At 46.0% G+C, this 19594-nt stretch overlaps 1 protein-coding gene across 1 annotated transcript in view; it reads left to right on the plus strand.

The window, feature by feature from the left end:
• The window catches only part of SLC6A12 (solute carrier family 6 member 12), a 45974-nt gene extending 26764 nt beyond the window's left edge, over positions 1-19210 (plus strand). Inside the window, exons 7-16 of the mRNA XM_030959606.1 lie at positions 128-260; positions 3123-3257; positions 4701-4804; positions 6267-6391; positions 6616-6728; positions 7427-7564; positions 8871-8973; positions 15159-15259; positions 16284-16454; positions 19064-19210. Of these exons, the coding sequence (XP_030815466.1) occupies positions 128-260; positions 3123-3257; positions 4701-4804; positions 6267-6391; positions 6616-6728; positions 7427-7564; positions 8871-8973; positions 15159-15259; positions 16284-16454; positions 19064-19210 (1270 nt within the window). The remainder of the gene's footprint in view (positions 1-127; positions 261-3122; positions 3258-4700; positions 4805-6266; positions 6392-6615; positions 6729-7426; positions 7565-8870; positions 8974-15158; positions 15260-16283; positions 16455-19063) is intronic.
• Positions 19211-19594: the final 384 nt, after the last annotated feature.

The raw sequence follows: 19594 nt of genomic DNA on the forward strand, positions 1-19594 counted from the left end.
CCTGGGCAGATGTGTTGTAGATAGGCTGTCAAGTCTTTGGATGGGGTAATATGGGAAAGGTCTGTGTGGGACCCTGAGTGGGGTGTGGAGTGTTAATGCTTCTCTCCCTGTCCCTGGACACCGGCAGGAAGCGAGTGCTGAGGCTCACGGATGGGATTCACACACTGGGCACTGTGCGCTGGGAGCTGGCTCTGTGTCTCCTGCTGGCCTGGATCATCTGCTACTTCTGCATCTGGAAAGGGGTCAAGTCCACAGGCAAAGTAGGAATGGAGATTATCCTCCCAGTCCATAAGTCTCCTTGTATCCATCTTCTATTTCTTCCCCAATCTCTTTTCCTTCTTCACGAAGCAGAGGCAGAAGACCCAGCACCAAAGTGAAACTTAAAACCTGTTGAGGCCATACTGATGTACACCAGTTGTGTTTGAAACCTAAGAGGAAGAAAACATTAGTAGGTCCGTCAGAGAGGGGAGAATGGGGAAAGAATTGGGAATTGAGGGGAGTTTTGAGGCACATTTTCACTTGCAAATACCCACAGTGGCTGATGGATTCTCCCCAAGTGCCCTTGGGAATCATGCACTCACCAATGTGTTGTCCTGCTGTGGCTTGAGGGTGTTTTCAACAAGATCCTCTGCAGTGGCAGACTTCCCATCCCTGACAATTATTAAACACTTGAGCAAAACAGACAAGCTGCTGCCTGTAACCAGCTCAGAGAATAGATAATGAATCTCTCCTACTCCTTTATCCTGAAAAACACTTGGGGTGGGAGAAGCGTCCTTGTTCTCTCTTTCGTGCTCTTTCTAAATCTGCAGGTTTTGGGTCAGTTCTTCACTTTCTGCATTTTGCTAATGAGGCTGGAGCCAATGCTTCCTGCTGATGTTTATCCTACAGAGCAGATGGACTGGTTTTCCTTTTGGTGTGAATGAGTGTTTGATACCTTGGGCTGGGTATTAGGGACACTGCCATGGCCTTGGTTTGTTCAGGATCTCTTTCTTTCTTGGAGGTGCCGTAAGATGGGTGGATCATTAATGATGATTGATGATTAATAATTAGTCTTGTGGGTGTCCAGGATGTCCCAATAGCAAAGGGAGGGAACCAATTTCTGCAACAGATTTCTTCCTTCAAATTACTGTCTACTCTTCATGAGTGTTCCCTTTCATACTTGACAGCTGTGTTTCAGTGTAAAATCCTATCTGCTAACTTCAAACTGCACTGGACACCCATTGCAACAGAATGAGATAACAGCTTGCTCCCCTGACTAGATTTTTTCCCAGATTTTGCTGATGACTGGTTCTTGCTGATGCTGACTTGTTGTCCACCATTTCTGAAGGAAGAAGATCCAGACTCCACCTTTATGAGGAAGAGGGGATGGATGACAAATGATGGCATTTTAAACCTTGAATCTCTGCTGCCCCCTAATTTGAATACGACAGTGCCATCTTGACAAGAAATTGGGTCTGAGAGGTGGTGTGATCTGCATGGAAGAATAATTAAGTCACTGGAGGTTCTCTTTTGCTCTCAGCCCTCTCCACTGAGTTTCTCCTTTGCATGGTTCTCCTTATGCACACTGCTTCCCCAGTGGGCATAACTTACCTGCACAAGGAGAAAGCTAAAGTATTTCAGTCAGGCTGGTTTAGCTGACTTGGTTTGGCAAAACCAGACCAGAAAGTGAGAGAAAACAATGACTGCATACTGTAAATGGAATGGTCTTCCCCACATTACAGAAGATGTTTCCATCACAATTTTTAGGGTACAGGGCTATTGGCTATTTACCAGCCAGGTGTTATGGACATGGTGCAACAATAAGAGAGGGGTTTTCTGTTCCCAAATGTACTACAGGTCAAACAGGCCAGTTGTCTTCTCTGCAGGCTGTAATTTTGAGTATTTTTGACAGGGGCACTTTCAAAAAATTCAACTGCTTCCCTCTTTTTCTTTGCTGACAATATACTAAGGCAAGCATTAGGAAAGACCCAAGAATTCTGAGCAGGTGCATAACTTTGTACAACAGCTCCAGATTAAACAGGAGGTTGTGTTTGCCTGAGAGGCTGCTCTAATCACATAATCCTGCCAGATCCTTATGTTTCTGCTACTGTGATTTAAGGAATCCAAATTTAAAGAAACCATAGTGACCTCAGGACAATAATTTCAAATAACTCCATAAAGACTCATTTTCTTTTAAAAGCCTTTCTTCCCCCTGTTTCCCTTCCTTATGCATAAATGTTTCTTAAAACTGATTTCTGAAGGTAGATTTTAATACTTGTGCCCAAAGGAATGTCATTCTCATTCAATCAGGGAACAGCAAAAGTACCATGTACTGTGACTTATTTGACCAATTATCACTAAGCACAAAAAAATGTAATTTCAGGCCCATCACTATGAATCCATGGAGTAAACAAGCCTTCACACTGCTTGGATGAATTTTAGTAATGAATAAATTTTAGGAAGTTGCAACTTGCTCACAAATATTTTGCAACTAGAAAAAAAGAATATGTTATATGAGAGAAATAGTTTAGAAAGGATTAATTCTACTGTAATATTTATTTCTATCACACACAAAAAGAAGTAAAAATAGGTATTACAAAAATAATGGTCTACATTTTCTTTAAAGGCTTTGAGTTGCCCTCATTTTTCACCTGTGAGCTCAAAGGCATTAAAGGGATGAGAGTGACGCATGAGCCCTTCTGGAAATGAGATGCCTCATAGGTGTCTCAAATTGGCCAGCAAAAGTTGGTATTTAATTTGGAAAGCTCTTGCTGTGCATAGGACCATTTTAATAACTCATTAAAACTCAGTGATGGCAAGAGATCTGGGTTTCTTCTGCAGCTCTCAAAAGATGAAGGGAACAGGTGCACAGCAGGGAAATTACACTGGCTGGAAAGAGAAAACAAAGCAGAGCAACCAGTGGCAGAGTCTTGGATGAAGAACAAAATGCAGATTAACTAAATCACCAGTGAGATGTAACCTTGATTACTTTCTTTCCCACCCCTCTTCTATGTTAGCAGCAGCAGCCACAGCCAACAGCAGAGTCAGGGAGGTTTGCTGGGGCAGGGGCCTGCAGATGAGGTGGAGTGATGCCTGCCCCCCTCCCTGCTGACCCTCTCTCCTCTTGTTTCCCTGCTCTGCAGGTCGTTTACTTCACTGCCACCTTCCCATATGTGATGCTCCTCATCCTGCTGGTTCGAGGGGTCATGCTGCCAGGGGCTGCTGAGGGGATCATTTTCTACCTGAAGCCAGACATGTCCAGGCTGGCAGACCCACAGGTGAGGGGTGGTGTCAGGCAAATGCTGGCCACAAGAATGTTCTCAGTGCCCTGGCCTTTGGTGCTGAGCATCTAGCTGTCATCTATGAAAGGAGGTCAGGCAATCAGGATCCTTAAAACTTCTGAAAGGGGTCTAGTTCCCTTACACAGCCCATTCTTTTTGCTCATGGTCTGCAGCATGTGGGCATATTAGGTCATTTCCACTCATGGGCTCGGCAAAAACAGAAGAGTATATAAAATATTTAGCATGTAACAAAGAGTTTTTCTGGCTGTTAAATGTAGATAATTTAGGGAGGGGTTATATTATCTGTCACTTTTAATTTTTTTTCTGGCCTGGTTAGCACTTTGGCTCCATCAGGACCCTCCCAGGACATGAGGGGTCCCTTGTCCTTGCTGAACAGACCAAAGGCATGCATGTAACATGGGCTGTGACCAGCTGGGTTCCCTGCACTTGTCCTGGGCAGAGGCTGGCCAAAAAGTCTGTCACTTCCACCAGTCACTGGAGCTCATGGAAACCCTCAGTGAGATCCTGCTACTGAGCTGAGGCAGAAGGTAGAGCTTTAGTTCACATGGGATGTGTGTCCATTCCTGAGGGACTCCTGTGTGCATGCCTATCTGTGGGAAATCAGGGTGAACTTAGGCAGCAGTGCCTGGGATGGGATTCTTTGAAGGCTACCAAATTCCATCTGCCTGGATGTTTGCAGCTAGGGGCTGCTTAGAGGAAAAAGAGAATGACTGGGGAGCCTGCAGACCATCAGAAAGGTGGGCTGTTTACTTGCCTGCCTGAAACTCCCAGCTCAGGGCTTTCCCTGGGACTGTGTGAGAGCAGAGTTGCAGCTCAGCTCTCCATGGAGGAGAGGGCTGGAAGAAAGTGCTGAGAAACCCCACTCAGCTTTTCCCATGGAATGCCAGAGCAAAGGGAAACCTGGGTGTGTGACACCCCACTGGCCTGCAATCTCTCATCTCAGCAATTTTCTGCCCTTCACTGTGCACTGTGGCCTCAGAGAGGTGGAAAACTAGGTCTGGGAGCAGGGAAGGGAGTACACAGATTGTTGATCACACTGTCATTTGGGGTGACTCACCAGTGGCTCTGCAAGGAGATGAATCATCTGGGCCATGGAGGGACCACAGACATCTGTAGTGAGAGCTTCAGAAGGAGCCATGCTATCAGGGATGCCATCTCTACCTTGAATGCAAAGGTGTGGGGTGGAGAAATGGTGTCACCTTTAATGGGGTATGAAAATACAATCTCCTCTAGAGCTTTTTCCTAAAGGGTTTCCTAAAGTTTTTCCGGATAGGTATCCCAGATTTTCCATTCACTGTAGATCCCTTTTCTGTCTCACAGGGTTTGTTCTCCATGACTGGAGGAGTTATTGTTGACAGGGCACAGCCATTTGTTAATTTTGTTGCCACGTCTGGAGACCACTGACCTTCTCTGTTCCAGGTCTGGATGGATGCAGGCACTCAAATCCTCTTCTCTTACGCCATCTGCGAGGGGTGCCTGACAGCTCTGGGCAGCTACAACAAATACAACAACAACTGCTACAGGTAGGAAGAACCTGCACTCCTCATTTCCTCCTGGAAATTTTCTCAGATAGCACAGAGCTGCATCAGAGGCAGGCTCTGTCCCTGGGGGAGACCTTGGGTCGTGCTGCTGTGACTAATGAGCTGCTCAGAGTGCAGAAGCTGCAGAGGACTCAGCACAGGGATGGAGAATGGCTGAGGGAAGGGAAGAGTCCAGAAAATGGCTTTAATAGTGCTCTCCTGCACGAGTCAGTGTGGAAATGAGAGACTGGAGGAGGGGGAGGAATGAAAATGGAGAGTGTCTCCAGCCACTGTGTAGACAGCACACTCTATTTAGACAGAGTGAGTGGGCAGGAGTGACATGGCCAGCTCTGCCATCACTGGCTAGGCAGGGGAGGTGGTACAAAGATGATGGGGGCCTCTTGTCTCCAGTGCTTTACTATCATCAGAGTAATGTACTGCCAGTGGCCTTTTGATCCTATCAAGGAGGTTAATCAAGTCTGTCTGGCCTTCTCCTTGCCCGTGGATTACAGGTCTATTTTATTCACGGCCTGACATGGAGCTCAGTGGAGCAATCAGGACTGTTTTTGACACCCTCTTCAGAGCCCTGAGAAGCAGGGACTTTGCTGTGCTTTCACATATTGCTCCAGCACAGACTGTAAAATGGAATTGGGCTTGGGAGACAACAATCGTCTCTCCTGTTCTCTGATAGGTGCTGCCATGGCTGTTGGTTGGGCAGTTAATACTTTCTCCTGGCTCTCCCAAAATATTTCAGTCACCAGTGAAGTGCTGTGCTGACACCTTCAGCTAGTTCCTAAGGTGCTTTGTGCTGTCAGCTTACCTCTGGGTGTCCCAAGTGTGTCCACAGTGCCTGCCCCATAGCAGCTGATGCTGTGGGTCAGCTCTGGCAGCTGCCCAGGCAGGATCCAGGGGTGTGGGGCTTCCAGCCCTGCCAGCTCACAGTGGTGCCCAATTTTCACAAGGACCAAGAGCACAGAAGTTTCAGGACAAGTAGCATAGCACATCCCAGCCTCCATCTGAGCATAGCTAATAAAGACACTGTAGACACTGCCCTTGTCAGTGAGGATTTTTATTGTCCTATTACCCTTGTTTTTCTAGACCTGCTGAACCTGTATGTCCTCATGCTTTCAGATCCTCCTCTTTCTTAACTATGTTTCCTTTTGCAACCTCTTTCCTCTTCTAATTTTCTGTTTTCCTAATTTTCTCTGTTGTTTTTGCTATTCTCTGGACTCTTGTAGGTTTTTTTTTATTGTTATGTGCTGTGTGGTTGTACCCCATTCTCCCACTGTGCCATGTGTAGTACTGTAACTCCTGAGCTCTTGGCTCTGTTCTGAGGGGTTCTAGAACAACATTTCTGTTTCTTGGTAGTGCTGTTCAGCTAGGGAAGCTGAGCACAGACATGATCCTAAAGTGGATCCATTCTGCAGCAGGAAACTCCCATTTCTCTCTGGTCTCCTTCCTGCAGGGACTGCCTCATGCTCTGCTCCCTGAACAGTGCCACCAGCTTTGTTGCTGGCTTTGCCATTTTCTCTGTGCTGGGCTTCATGGCTCAAGAGCAGGGCGTGCCTATTTCAGAAGTGGCTGAATCAGGTAAGTTTTTCTGGGCAACTTCAGAGCCAAGGGAAAACAAACAGCCTGAAGGGGAGGGCAGTCTTCTGAGGTGAAACTCAGGATGTTCTCTACATCCTCTATTGCTATGGGTGTCTGCAGAGAGGTCTGCAGGACCAGTGCTCCTCAGCACAGCTTTCAGCCGTGGGTGGTCAAGGAGCTGTGGCAATCGGAGCACACATGGTCATCCTGTGGTCTGTTGGCAGGTCCTGGCCTGGCTTTCATAGCATATCCAACAGCAGTAACAATGATGCCTGTGTCTCAGCTCTGGTCCTGCCTCTTCTTCCTCATGCTGATCTTCTTGGGACTGGACAGCCAGGTACAAAAACCCCCCTCCTCATCTAACATGCAGGTGCCTGTCCCCACCCTGAGCATTCCCCAAGGTCATTGGAAAGGATAAGGTGGGCCTGTGCTTGGCTGGTACCTTAAATAGGTTCTCTGCATTGTATGCAGCACTTTCACACTGTGGGAGATCAGAGCCAGTGGTTATGTGGGCTGATATCTCTGCTGGAATCTTCTCCCTGTGTGTATGTGAGGATGGCCCAGCTACATTCCTTCAAAACTGTGCACCCTGCAGAGCGAGGCAGAGCACAGAGCAGCACAGTCTGGGATGGGAAACTGGGCTGTTTTCTCCCAGCTGTATCCCACCAGAGCAATCCCTGTGTCCTCTTCTCACTGGTGTGCCCATGTCTTACATCCCATATCCCTGTTACATCAGGAACAAACCCTGCAGAGTGCAGTGTGAAACTCTGCTGCTGGCATGAGGGGAGCAGAGGGTGTCTTGCATGTCCACCAGGCGGTGTTTTGCTCAGGCTCTGCGCTGTTATACCCCAGCCCTTGTGCCTGGATAATGAGGCCTTTTTCCCTCTGTTTCTGCTGGCCTTTGGTGGAAGCAAGACAGATTAAAAAATGAAAAAATAAGGATTTGGCGGGTGGGAGGACAAAAAGGACAGTGAGGGGAAGTGCGTGCTTGGGGAAGGAGAGATGCTGATTTCTCTGACCTGTTTTCTTCTGCAGTTTGTCTGTGTGGAAAGCATGGTGACAGCTGTTATTGACATGTACCCAGGAGTGTTTCGGAAGAAGGGGCGTCGGGAGCTGCTGATCCTGGCCATTGTAGTCGTATGCTACTTTCTGGGCTTATTGCTGGTCACTGAGGTGAGCAAGGAGTACAGGAACAAGGAGCAAGGGTTGTGCAGCTGAGCACCAAACCGCCTGCTACACAGTTCTGGAGGTCTGGGCAGAGACAGCAAGCTTGTCTTCAATGCTGTTATTTGTCTCTCATTTCTAATCCATTAGCTGGTGTCTCTCCCAGCCAGTGCTGCTTTGACCCTGTGTGACACTGGTGCACTCGCTGTATCACTGAGCCTTCCAGAGATGCTGCTCCCACAGCCCAGAGAGGCTGCCTGACACAGGCTTTGTGCAAATACCAGACCTGGGAGCTAAAACAGGCCGAGCTGTTTGAAAACAAGCTCTTCTGAGGGCAGTGATCATTTGCTGGCTGCTTTCCACACAAAGCAGAGCAGCAGGAGAGGAGCCTGGGGGTAATGGCTGTGCCATAACCCTGCTGGAGCCCGTGGGAAGCCTGTGATCCCGGGACCAGCAGGAGCAGAGCTGTGCTGGTGTGATGCCATGCACACGGTGTTTGCACTGCTCTGCAGCCAACAGCTGCACCTCTTCCTGCGTGCTGCTGTGTTCTGTGTGTCCCACAAGCTTGGATGGGGGTCTTAGCACTCCTGTGCTGCCTCCATGAGCTCTGAAGTGACAGCTAATTCCTGTTAAACCCCTGAGGCACAGATGAATGATCCTCCAGCAGGATCCTGGCTAAGGACCTGCTGAAGGCAACACCTACCTGTCAATTTGAGTGACACTGTGTCTAGAGCCCTTCAGCATTATTTGAAAGGATCTTCTTGACATGGAGAGGCTCTGTCTAGGAGAAATCACATGAAAATCATCCATGGGCCTGTACATGTAGCTGATGGCAACTCTGCAGGGCTCAGCTCAAAGTCAGGAGCAACAAAAAAACCACATGCCTCTGCCATTTCAGAGCTTGGAACTTGTGCAGTATGTAAGGTTGGATGAAGGTAAAACAAGGTATCTTGAATGTCCTTGCTTAAGATCACAATATTTTGGGTGCAAAGTTCTGCATTGCTACATGGTATTTCAAAAAATGATTCTGGGAACTTCCTAACTGTTTTAAAACAACCAAACAAACCAGCTCCTACTCTTAATCACATAGAGGCCAGCCTAACCCAGCAGTATCATAAAATGGGCATGAAAAACTCTCCTGCCACCAGGCTTGACTGTGTTTTTGGAACAGAGTGAGGGCAGCCCCAAGAGAAGGCTCTTCTCCCACCTGCTCTAGGTTGAGTGTTTCTGCTGCTATTCTTTTGCTTGCCCCACTCATTTTTCCCTGACATGGAACAGTCTTGCAATGGCTCTGTTTTCTTTACCTCTTCAACAGGGTGGCATGTACATCTTCCAGCTCTTTGACTACTATGCTGCCAGTGGCACATGCCTGCTCTTCCTGGCTATTTTTGAGGTCATCTGCATAGGATGGGTGTATGGTAAGTGGCAGACAAAAACCTGTCTTGTTCTTTATCAAGGCAAGAATGGGGGGTTGAGAAGTGAGAGTCGATAGAAAGGATCCTCAGGAGGCAAAGAAGTGCTGTAATTTTGTTCTTTCTTGTCTGGTTTTCACTGTGTTTCCTTGCAAACATTTCTTAATTGCCCCACATTTAGTTTAGGAATGTTTGTTCCTTCTCTGTAGGTGCCTCATATTGAACTACCTTGCTGTTTTTCCCATCTGCCCTTTGAATTAGAAAATCAGATATAGAGGAATGACTGCTGTTCTTTGGTGTCTGTCCCTGTCTGCTTACCATTGTGCATTTAGTTTAGTCCTGCCGGTTAATTTAACACAAAATTCTGGGATGCAAACTTGCTATGTGTTACTTCTGTGATGTTTCCTGCTTCCTATTTACCCAGGCTGCAATGGCACTCAGAAAATAAATAGGAGGGACTGCTTTGGCTCTCAGTGAAGTCTGTAACTAAACTATTCAGGAGCAGGATAAAACTGAGCTTCAGTAAGTATCAGGAGGAAACCAACTGCATGTTAGTCTATGCAGTAAGAAAAGTCTCTTCTCATATCCTATGGGAGATCTCTTCCTGACTACAGAGGCTTTGGCTCTTCTCTCTGAAATTTGTGTCAAGGCTGATGATTTTTGGGCAAAGCATCTTTTGTGTGATGCAGAGCAGCTGCTCCCTCACTTTGCTTCATGGAACTTCATGAGCCTCATACCTGTAAGGATTGTGCACAGCTGTAGTAAGTGACAGGTTAGACCAGACCTCAACATCCCACAGTCACATCTGCTGCTTCCAGCTACTTCAAGCAGTATTGCCATCTTAACCTCAGGGAAAGACTGCAAACATTACACCATGTTGGGTCTCAGTGGTCAGGAGTGGTTGCTCATGGAGGAATACAATAGAAGAAAAATTAGGAATGGTAACTTCTGTGAATGTTCTTCCAGGTTTTCACAACTTATAATAGAACCATAGAGTGGATTGGTTTGGAAAAAACCTTTAAAGGTCATCTAGTCCACCCTCTTGGCCACTTTCCACTTGACCAGGTTGCTCAAAGCCCTGTCCAACCTGGCCTTGAACATTTGCAATGGTAGTGTATTCACAGCCTCTCTGGGAAACCAGTTCCACTGCTTCAGAGTAAAAAATTTCTGCCTTGTACCCACTCTAAACCTCTCTTTTTTTCATTTTACAACTGCTAGCCCTTGTCATGTCACTACGAGCCCCCTTTATATATTAAAAGGCTGCAACAAGGTCTTCCTGAAGTTTTCTTTTTTCCAGGCTGGACAGCCCAAACACTCTGTCTGTCTTCACAGGACAGGTGCTTCAGTCCTCTCTTAGTTTTCATGGTCCTTCTCTGGACCCACAGCTACATGTCTTTCTTCTTCTGGGGTTCCTAGAACCAGATGCAATACTCAGCTTGTTGCCCAGGAATTTCCAATGCCAGAAGTGAAAGTGAAATCTGTTTATTTCTTTTCTGTTATTTTTTTCCAGTTCATTTGGCTAACCATTTGTCATCCACAAAATACTGCAGCAAGGAATTCCATGGCTTTCTCAGGCGTTCTCTGAGGAGTCAGTCTCTTTTCCTTGTTCTGATTCTACCACCTGCCAGTTCCATTTGGTGCCATCATTGCCTTTTGTGCAGTCAGTCTCTCTGTGCTCCTTTTGATGCTTATGCTTTTATAGATGTTGCACTGGCTGTAGTGCAGTTGCTGATGAAGGGCTTACTAGTTTCTCCATATGTATAGCAGGAGCCAATTGCTATTTTGGATAAACTCCTCTCTTACTGAAAGCATAACCAGTCCAGATGCTTGGTCTTGGGCTCCAGAGAATGCAAGAGAAGCAGATGTGTAAGAAATATTTATTTTAGAAAGATGTCCTTCAAGGGAAGCTTGCAGTAACAGACCCTGGCCAGATTTTAATTCTGAGTCACTTTCTGCCCAGTCCTTTTGGGATTTAAGGGGATGTGGAGATCCCCATCCGTCTGTGACTGGATGGGGATCACGATTCTAGGTTAATTCATGAAACTGAATTATGCTTTGATGTTTAATGCCATTTTTACAGTCACACAGGCCACATGCCTTTTCTGATGACCCATGGAGAGGAGCAATGTCAGGCAATGAATAACAGGAGAGGTGATGCTGCCCCAGCAGCCTCAAAGGGAGATGGAGTAGTTGGGGACAGAGAAAGGGCCCTTTTCCTCACCACCATGGGATCTTTTGTGCCACTCCATACAGTGTGATTTTACCCTCTTGATGTCCTGCTTTGCATCCATTGGGATGATTCTGGTCCAAAATGTAGTCAGAGGGCCAAGGTGAGGTGTTACAGTAGGGGAAAAAAGTGACTAGTGCTGATTAAAGAGGTTTTTTCCCAGCCTTGCAACTGGCAGAGCTGAGCCTCTTGCTTACACTGTGAAGAATTACAACATTTCTGCTAACACAAATATGTGTTCTGAGTTTCCCCTCTCCCAGCACATACGCCAACCACCCACCACTTGGCAGCTTTCCCCTGCTGCCAGGCAGCTGCTCTCCCAGAGACCTGAGGATTTCCTCCCTACTGCTCCCTGCCTGTGGAAGGATCACACAGCACTGGATTTGTGAATCATGTTCCCTAGAGGAGAGTGATGGAGGGATTCTGGTGTCCCCCTGCCTCTTCTCTGCTCTCCTTCCACTTTGAGACAGGCAGCCTTTCTATAAGCAGGCATGGGCTGTGAATAGTGAGATTCACAATATGGTGCCACTGAAATGTGCTGCAGAGGATATTTTCCAGGCAGTCACAGCATGCACATTTTGATTAGCTGTTCCAGGAGAAAGCAAGGGCCTCCATCACTACAGGAGAGCCAGGGCTGAAATCATTAGGACTCTACACAGCTAAAGCAAACAGATGCCAGAGGGTACCTATGGGTGGCCCTGGGGTAAGCCCATGTTGTGCAGTGATAAATCTTTCTCTGGTTCTGCTGCTCACATGCAGAGTGACTTCCAGCATGGCATGGCAGGCTCCTCCTGCCTGGATCCTGCCTGTTGGGCTTGCTGTGTCTCTGTGTGCTGAATGCTCAGATACACTGGCTGTGACCAACCTTATGTGCTTCTTTATGGGCCATAAAGGGCCTGCTCTGTGTGCCTGGTACCCAGAGGATGTGCTCTTGTGGTACCAGGATGTGCAGTTGTGGTGCCACCACACCTCCATGGCTGGCTCTTGGCGCAGGTGCTGATGCTGCAGGTTTGAGACAGAGAGGGAGCAGATACAAGCTTGGTACTGTGGTGTGGAGCCACAGTCATCACCTATTGCAGTGTTGTGGGTGGAATTTGATACAGATGAATGCAAATAAATGTAACTTGGGAGAAAAGACAGGGAGAGATTTTTTTTTAGTAGATTCCAAAGTAGCAAAACTGTGAAACTGACTGTTTTTTAAATATGGTAAAAGTAAAATTAAATCTTTGTCCTTTTTAATTTGGGTCTCATTTGCTGTTTTTATAAGCTGTGTAAAATGAGAAGAGCTCTGTAAGGACAGAGAGATAAGGATGTAAGCAAATCTCTAGTTAGGTTTGTGTGAAATTTATTCCTGTGAATTTACATGGCTAAATGATTTGTCAGGGGAGCACACAACCACTTTGAAGGTATATGGGATTGATCAGCACAAGGGAAGTGGTACCAGCATTCATGGTTAACCATCCAGTGACTGCATCCCATTCTCCCTTGTCTTGGACTATTGGAGGTAAAAGCAAACATCTTTGTTCATTCCAACAAAAATCTCTTTGGGGATGTTTTTATGACTTTCTCTGCAGGAGTTTTATCTAATCCTTCTGGTGTGCTTGGAAGGAAGGGCACATTGCTCCAGTATGTGTCCTCCAGCTCCTAATTTGCTCAAAAAGTCAGTGTTGAGTAGTTGAACTGATGACTTCTTAAGCTTGATTACTTTTTCATCTGCCTGTGAAATGTAGAATATGTAGAACCTCCTGTTCATATACTCTCTGAGGGTGTTCATGTCAGTCCCCATTGTGTATCATCACATCACCCACTGACTGCCACAGTGGCCATGGAAATTTAGGACCTGGTGGTTGTTCTACAGAGAAAAGGGACAAGGACAGGTGGAGGCACTTTGTAATTAACAACATAAGTTGTGGGGTTTTTTCTTGTTGGAGGACGGATGGATTGATGTGTGTGTGTTTTCCTTTTTGTTTGGCATTCTTAAATTTCTTTAATTGATATGTCTCTTTGACTAGGTACTAGATCCAAATTGGCAGAGAAACTTTATCTGCCATGAAGTTGTATTATGAATTAATTTATCTGACATGGCAGTGTGTTTCTGTGGACGATATTGTGCTGTGCTCATACTCTAAATTGCAGTTCATATGATCTATAGCTCCCTTTTCTTTTTTTCATCCTGTGGAAGATTTTGGCTTTTTGGCAAAATTAATTTTATATACCAACTCCTTTCATCCCTTATATATTTTCAGAAATCATATCTGAATCCTCATGATAGTTACAGCTTGGAAGTTCTCTGGTATAGGGTGGACTCCCACACAATATATATGCATGTCCCTTGATATACCACAGCTTGTTGTCTTTGCTTGAGGCTACTTGTTAACTTGCCAACTCAACACCAAGAGGTGTTCAAAACACTATTATCCTCCCCCTCCCTGCAAATACTTCAAAAAGCTGGGTTTAAAAGAGATTTTCTGCAAGCATTAGTCATGGGATATAGAATATAATGGAAAGAATTACAAAAAAAGAGCATACATAATGTGCTTTTGTAGAAGTGCTATACTTAAGGGAAACATAATATGAGAATTTAATTCTGAGACATAAAAACCACAAACCAAAATAAAACTCACCAAACCCCAAGCACTCAGAAGTGTGGCCAGTTCTCTAGGCACATATTTTGCCTAGTCCATCACTCTGGTGTTGATATACAAAGAAGCAAATTCTTATCACATTTGCAGCTGGGAACTGTGGCCTGACCATGAGCTCACAGATGGATGAACATCCCCAAAAGCAGAATCCTTTAAGCACCAAGACAGAGCTTTAATAAAGCAAATACAGTATTATTTCATCCCAGAGGTGCTTAACTGGTAACCCTTTTTCTGGACAGACACTAGCTCACTTTTTTTTTTTGTCTACTATTGCTGTCTTATTTTGCCTGAGGCAGTCTGGTATATCTAGTCAGTTTTGGTTAGAAAGGTGCTAGGGCACATTATAAGTGACTTCTTGATTTTTCTTCATTTTCTCTCTTTCTGGCCAACATTAGGCTCCTGGTACTTGAAGACATCCCAGAGTTTATTGCAAGGTCTGCTGAAATCTGCATTTTTTTTGCCTCCTCTGCCATTGCATAAGTTTGCTCTTTGTACTTTGGGTTGGGCAGAGTCAGTGGTTAGAGTCTGGCCAGTGGCAGGACTTTCAGGTGCTTTTCTGAAGTATATCCCATTCCAGGGCACCATGAGATTTAGGTGGATCCCACACACTGTGAACAAAACAATCCAGTAAGTGAAACTAGTGAGAAAAGAAGGAGGAGATCAGACCCCACCAGCCAGCTCTCACTGGACAGTACAGCAGCACTTGCAGATGGAAGGTTTGGTTTTCAGAAGAGTTTCAATTGCCAGGCTTTCTGAGTTTATGTGATAAATAAAATATTCTGTGGAAGACGGGCTCTTGAGATGACAGGGGTCCTGCCCAACTCAGTAGTGATTCTTGACATGACTTCCCTGGTATACCAGCATGTTTATTTACAAAGAGAAGGTTTTGTTAGGTGTTCCCCACTCTCTTTGTTCCTTTTAGCACTCTGCACTCACACAATTCCATATGCTTAACCTGAAAGAGCTTTCCCTTGCTGCTCTGTAAAGCAGGCACCTCTTCTCCCTGTGCAGTCCTTACCAGTGCATGGCTGCATCCTGTCACTTACAGCTGCTGCCATCTGAGGGACTGTACTTTTCTTCAGTGTCAATCTTTCTGACACTTATGAGTGAAATTAAACCCCTCCATCTCTATTTAGCCACAGATGGGCCTTTTCAATGCCAGAAAACCCCATCCCTTGCTGCTCTATTATTAAGATAGCCATGTTTTCACCAGAAGTAAACACCAAGGATAAAAAAAAATTGGGATCTCATGTGAATAGTGGTTGAAGAAAACAAAACCCATCTGACTTATGACTTTGTCTCTGTGCTGCTTGGTGGCCAAGGTGCCAACCGTTTCTATGACAACATTGAGGACATGATTGGCTTCCGGCCGTGGCCCTTGATCAAGATATGCTGGCTGGTGTTCACCCCGGGTCTGTGCTTGGTAAGTGCAATTATGACATCGTGACATATCACTCTGGGTCCCCAAATTCTCAGTGGAAAAGGCTGATTTAGCTCCAAGGTGCTGCTGTAAATTTTTCAAACTGTATGGAGAAGCAGAAGCTTGTCCGTAGCTGAGGTAGCTATTTATTTCCTTTGTAAAGCCTTATATTTTGCCTGGAAAATTAATTGAGCCTGAAAATCCAATTGTTTGTTGTGAAGGCAAAAGGAAATGTGTCCTCAAAGCCTGGAGAGTTTGGTCAAATTACCTATGAATAGAAGACCAGTGAAAATTACCCTGTGCTGAAATACTTGCTTTAGTCTGTGTTCCTGGAACTGCTCATGGTTCAGAAGTATCTTTCTATAGCCATTTGCTTTCTGTGTAATTAAATCTCTTCCAAAACTTCTGTGACTGTGTTTAAATAAAATGCACCCAAATTCAGGCAAGTTCTTGCCTGTTTTGAATTTCTGTCTAGTCTTGCTCCACTGACTTTTATATGCCTTCTCAGCCAAATTCTGGTTTTGTATCTGATGTTGAGAGCTGTTTTCTTTGACCTCAGAGGGAACACAGATCTATAGCTACAACTTACAAAAGATTCCTAGTCCTTTGTCCCCAGGCTTCAGCAGGACTTGAATTTCCTGAAGATCTGGGAAATTTTCAAACCAGCCCAAATTGTCTGAGAGCTTTGTAGCTAGAGAGCCCCAGGAGGGCTAAATCTGTGCCTGTGTGGCTCCTCTGGAGTGTTTCTGCCAGGCAGAACAACAATTCTTGTCTTTGATATGAAGAAATTGCTGTCTCAATGTTGCTGGACCCTCAAAGCTGCTGCCAACTTTGCTTATGATTCTTCAGAAGCCTGAAGGCTTTAGAGTGCTGAGAGCTCTGTGCAGCCAGCAAGGTCCCTGCTGGCTCATGCAAGACAGAACACCCATTGCCACCCTTGCAGAGCAGCCAGTCCTTGCAGGGTGGCCAGGCTGCTGGCCTTGGCTGCCCCTTGGCTTTCCTTATCTTTGTGTTTTCTGCTCCCCAGGGCGTCTTCCTGTTTTCCCTGATCAAGTACACACCCTTGAAATACAACAATTCCTATGAGTACCCGCCCTGGGGCTACGTGCTAGGCTGGCTGATGGCACTCTCCTCCATGGTCTGTATTCCTCTCTATGCCATCTTCATCCTCCTGAAAACCAAAGGATCCCTGAAACAGGTACTGGGATTGTGGTCACTGGGTGTGTTGCTGTTGCTCCCCCAGATGGTTCAGGATGGGCCCCAGGGAGGAGGTATACGGCACATTTCTCCTCTGAGAAGGCAAGGGCTGGAGAGAATCACCTTTTCCCAGACTGTTCTGTAGCTCTTGTTGGCAATTTGGAGAGCTTGGAGGGTCTCAGCACAGCTCTCAGGCTGATCATCAAATGTCTGGTCTTCCATGTGGTGTTGCACCATTATGCTGGATGATCATGCAATATATAGACATATATATAGCATATATGCTGTAGATACCAATGCAAACCAAGTGCGAAACCAAGATCTGTTTTGCCTTTGCTTCTTGTCCCTTGTGGTCCTGGGTCAGGACCATGTTCTTTTTTAAAAAAAGAAATTACCCATAGTTATTTAAGAGGACCTGCTCAGAGAGCTGTGAAGGTCTTCCCTGTGCCATGCCTGAGCCTGTCCTCTTTCACTATAGACATCCTTGTCCTAGGAAGAACTTTATCTGGGGAGATGGGATCATGGAGATGACACCTCACCTGACCCACGAAGAAAGATCTGAGTGATATACAGTACATCTGAATTTCTACACAATTTCTCTGCTGGTCCTTCCCCCTCCCCACTGGGGCTGGTTGGAGGGTGGGGTGGGCAGAGGGAGCAGGTGAACGGGAGCATCCCTGTGGCTGTGGTGTAGGTGTGACAGCCACATTGTGGGCTCATGGAGAGGAGGACCCTGCATTGCCAACACATCCAGGGATGAGCTGGGTACAGGAAGTCTTTATTTGTTCCATTGTCTCAGGGAAGGTGAATCTGTGGCTGACATGTCTGACTCCTCACAGCTCAGAAGTTTTTGGTGTATAAATGAGGGCTTGGAGCTGCCAGAGAAGTAATTGCCCACATGTCCTGCCTGTTAAACAAGCAATATCTCTCACCTGGGGTAAAGTGCTTCAAGCCCTTAGACTGAAATGCTGCTGGGAATAGTGTTAGTGCTCATTGTAGAGCACACCTGAGGAACTGATTTGGCCCATTTCACATTGAGGGGTTTTCTGTTTGTCGTGGTTTACATGATATTAATTGAAATTTCCAGGAACTCTTCAGCTACATTAGTATAAAGAAATTTCCAAGGATGCAGTTTAGGTGTAGGAGAAGGAATTTGCTGCTAAACCTGGGTTGATTCAGGGCAGAATTAAAGCCAGCCATGAAATACCTTCTAGGGTACTTGCACCTGTTTTTCAAACATAATTTTGAAAAATATACCTGTTCTCTTTTTCCAGTCACTCCCCAGAATTGCAGGGAATTAATTTCCTGGCACAAATTTCCAGGAACAGTTGTTGAATATCAAACCATTCACTGAAAGCAAGTTTGTAATTGGTAATTATGATCAGTCACTGCTACAAACTGATACCTCTCGTTACACTTGACTGACCAAGAAACAAAAATGTTGTTTCCTAATGCCCCTCATTAAGACAGCTCAAGCTCCAAAGGCTAAAAACTCACAGTGAAGTACCCACAGAGAAGCTGCAGACCAAGGTGAATTTTGGAAATCATGGGGCAAATATTTTTGAATAAATGAACAAAATCTGTGATTCTGGCAGGCACTTCACAAGGAGTGGGAGCACTAAAATTAATCCAACGAGTCATGGATGAATTGTCTGCTCTGCTTGTCATGCACTCCTCATGGGAGTGAGCATGCACTGTCCTGAACAGCTTGTGATGGAAAAAGTTAGTAACAGTGAAAGTTGGGTTTCAGCTGGGAAATGATAGATTGTCCCATGGAGCTGGCAGGGACATCAGCTGCAGGATGGAAAGGGAAATGAAACCAGGAGCTCAGGAAATCATGTGGCACCAGAGAGACTTAAAAAATGGGATGAAAAAGACCAGGAATTCACTGCAGAGTCCCTGTGAGCCAGCACTTTTAGCTGAAGAGCTTGAAGATATTTTAGATTTTAAGAAGAAACTCCTCTAAGTTGTCCCAACACTGCATACATGTGTGTGGAACAGCCTGTAGCACCCTGCACTTGCACAGGACAGAGGGAGCTAAGGGCAGGCAGCTGCCTCACAACCCCTGCCTTCACCATCAGTCTGGCTGACTGGAAGAGGGGAACTGAGGATGGTTTGGGGCAGAAACCAGCCTGCAGAGGGGCTGCTTTACCTGGGAAATGCCACTGAGGTAGGCATTGCCTACCATCCTGCTTTGGATCATAGCAGGAGATGCCCAGCATCTGATGATCAGCCCATTTGAAAGTCTTCACAGCTCCCACGAAAATTAATGGAAAGCTACTTGGTATAGGAAAAACAAAGGTTTTATGGTGTTTTTTCCATTGCCACAGAAAATGTCTGTGGTGCTAATTGCAGTAGCAGGTCTGTGAGAAGTGCTGTACATCAGATTATCAGTCTACAGTCCAGATTTGAGCACAGATACAGAATAATTGTCACTGAGAGCAGCTGAAGAGAACCTGCTCTCCTCTGTTTCACGGTCATCCAGCAGGAGAGGAAGAGGGAGCTGGCGTGTGTGCTGTCTGGGTGCCTTTGCCCCCAGCAGTGGTTGTGGATCACTACTGGCTGTCAGTTTGCTCATCAGCTTAATTAACAGCAGCTTCCTCTCTGCAGAGACTGATGCAGCTGATTTCCCCAGCGGAGGATCTACCGCAGCCAAGGAAGAAGCGCGTGGCGAGGCCGTCTGATCTGAGGCGGGAGGGATGGTCTCCTCCAGCCCAGGAGCTGCTCAGCATCACAGAGAGAGAAACCCACTTCTGAGGCACCTGGGATGTTTCCTCCATAACCCAGACTGATTTGCTCTCTCCTTCCCAAAGTGGTTTATTTTCCCTTCTCTCCTTCATGTCTGTGATGGAAGCATCTGGGACAATTCCTCTCCTTCCAGCATTTCTTTTACACCCTGGGGACAACTCTTCCTGCCAGCAGCCATGGAGACTGCAGCATGCTTTTGTCAGAAGTCCCCTTCATTACTGACGCTGGTTGGGAAGAGAAAAACAACATTGTAGCAAAAAAGAAAAAAAAATAAGGAAAAAAAAGTGCATTTGTGTTGAGAGGAGGAAAAGAAACCACAGTGGCGAGGGTGGTGAGAGAGAGCAGAGATTAAAGGTGTGAAGGAGCCAAGTTAGGGATGCAAAAGCAGGAAAT

The sequence above is a fragment of the Camarhynchus parvulus genome, chromosome 1A (assembly GCF_901933205.1).
Source record: "Camarhynchus parvulus chromosome 1A, STF_HiC, whole genome shotgun sequence".
Lineage (NCBI taxonomy): Eukaryota > Metazoa > Chordata > Aves > Passeriformes > Thraupidae > Camarhynchus > Camarhynchus parvulus.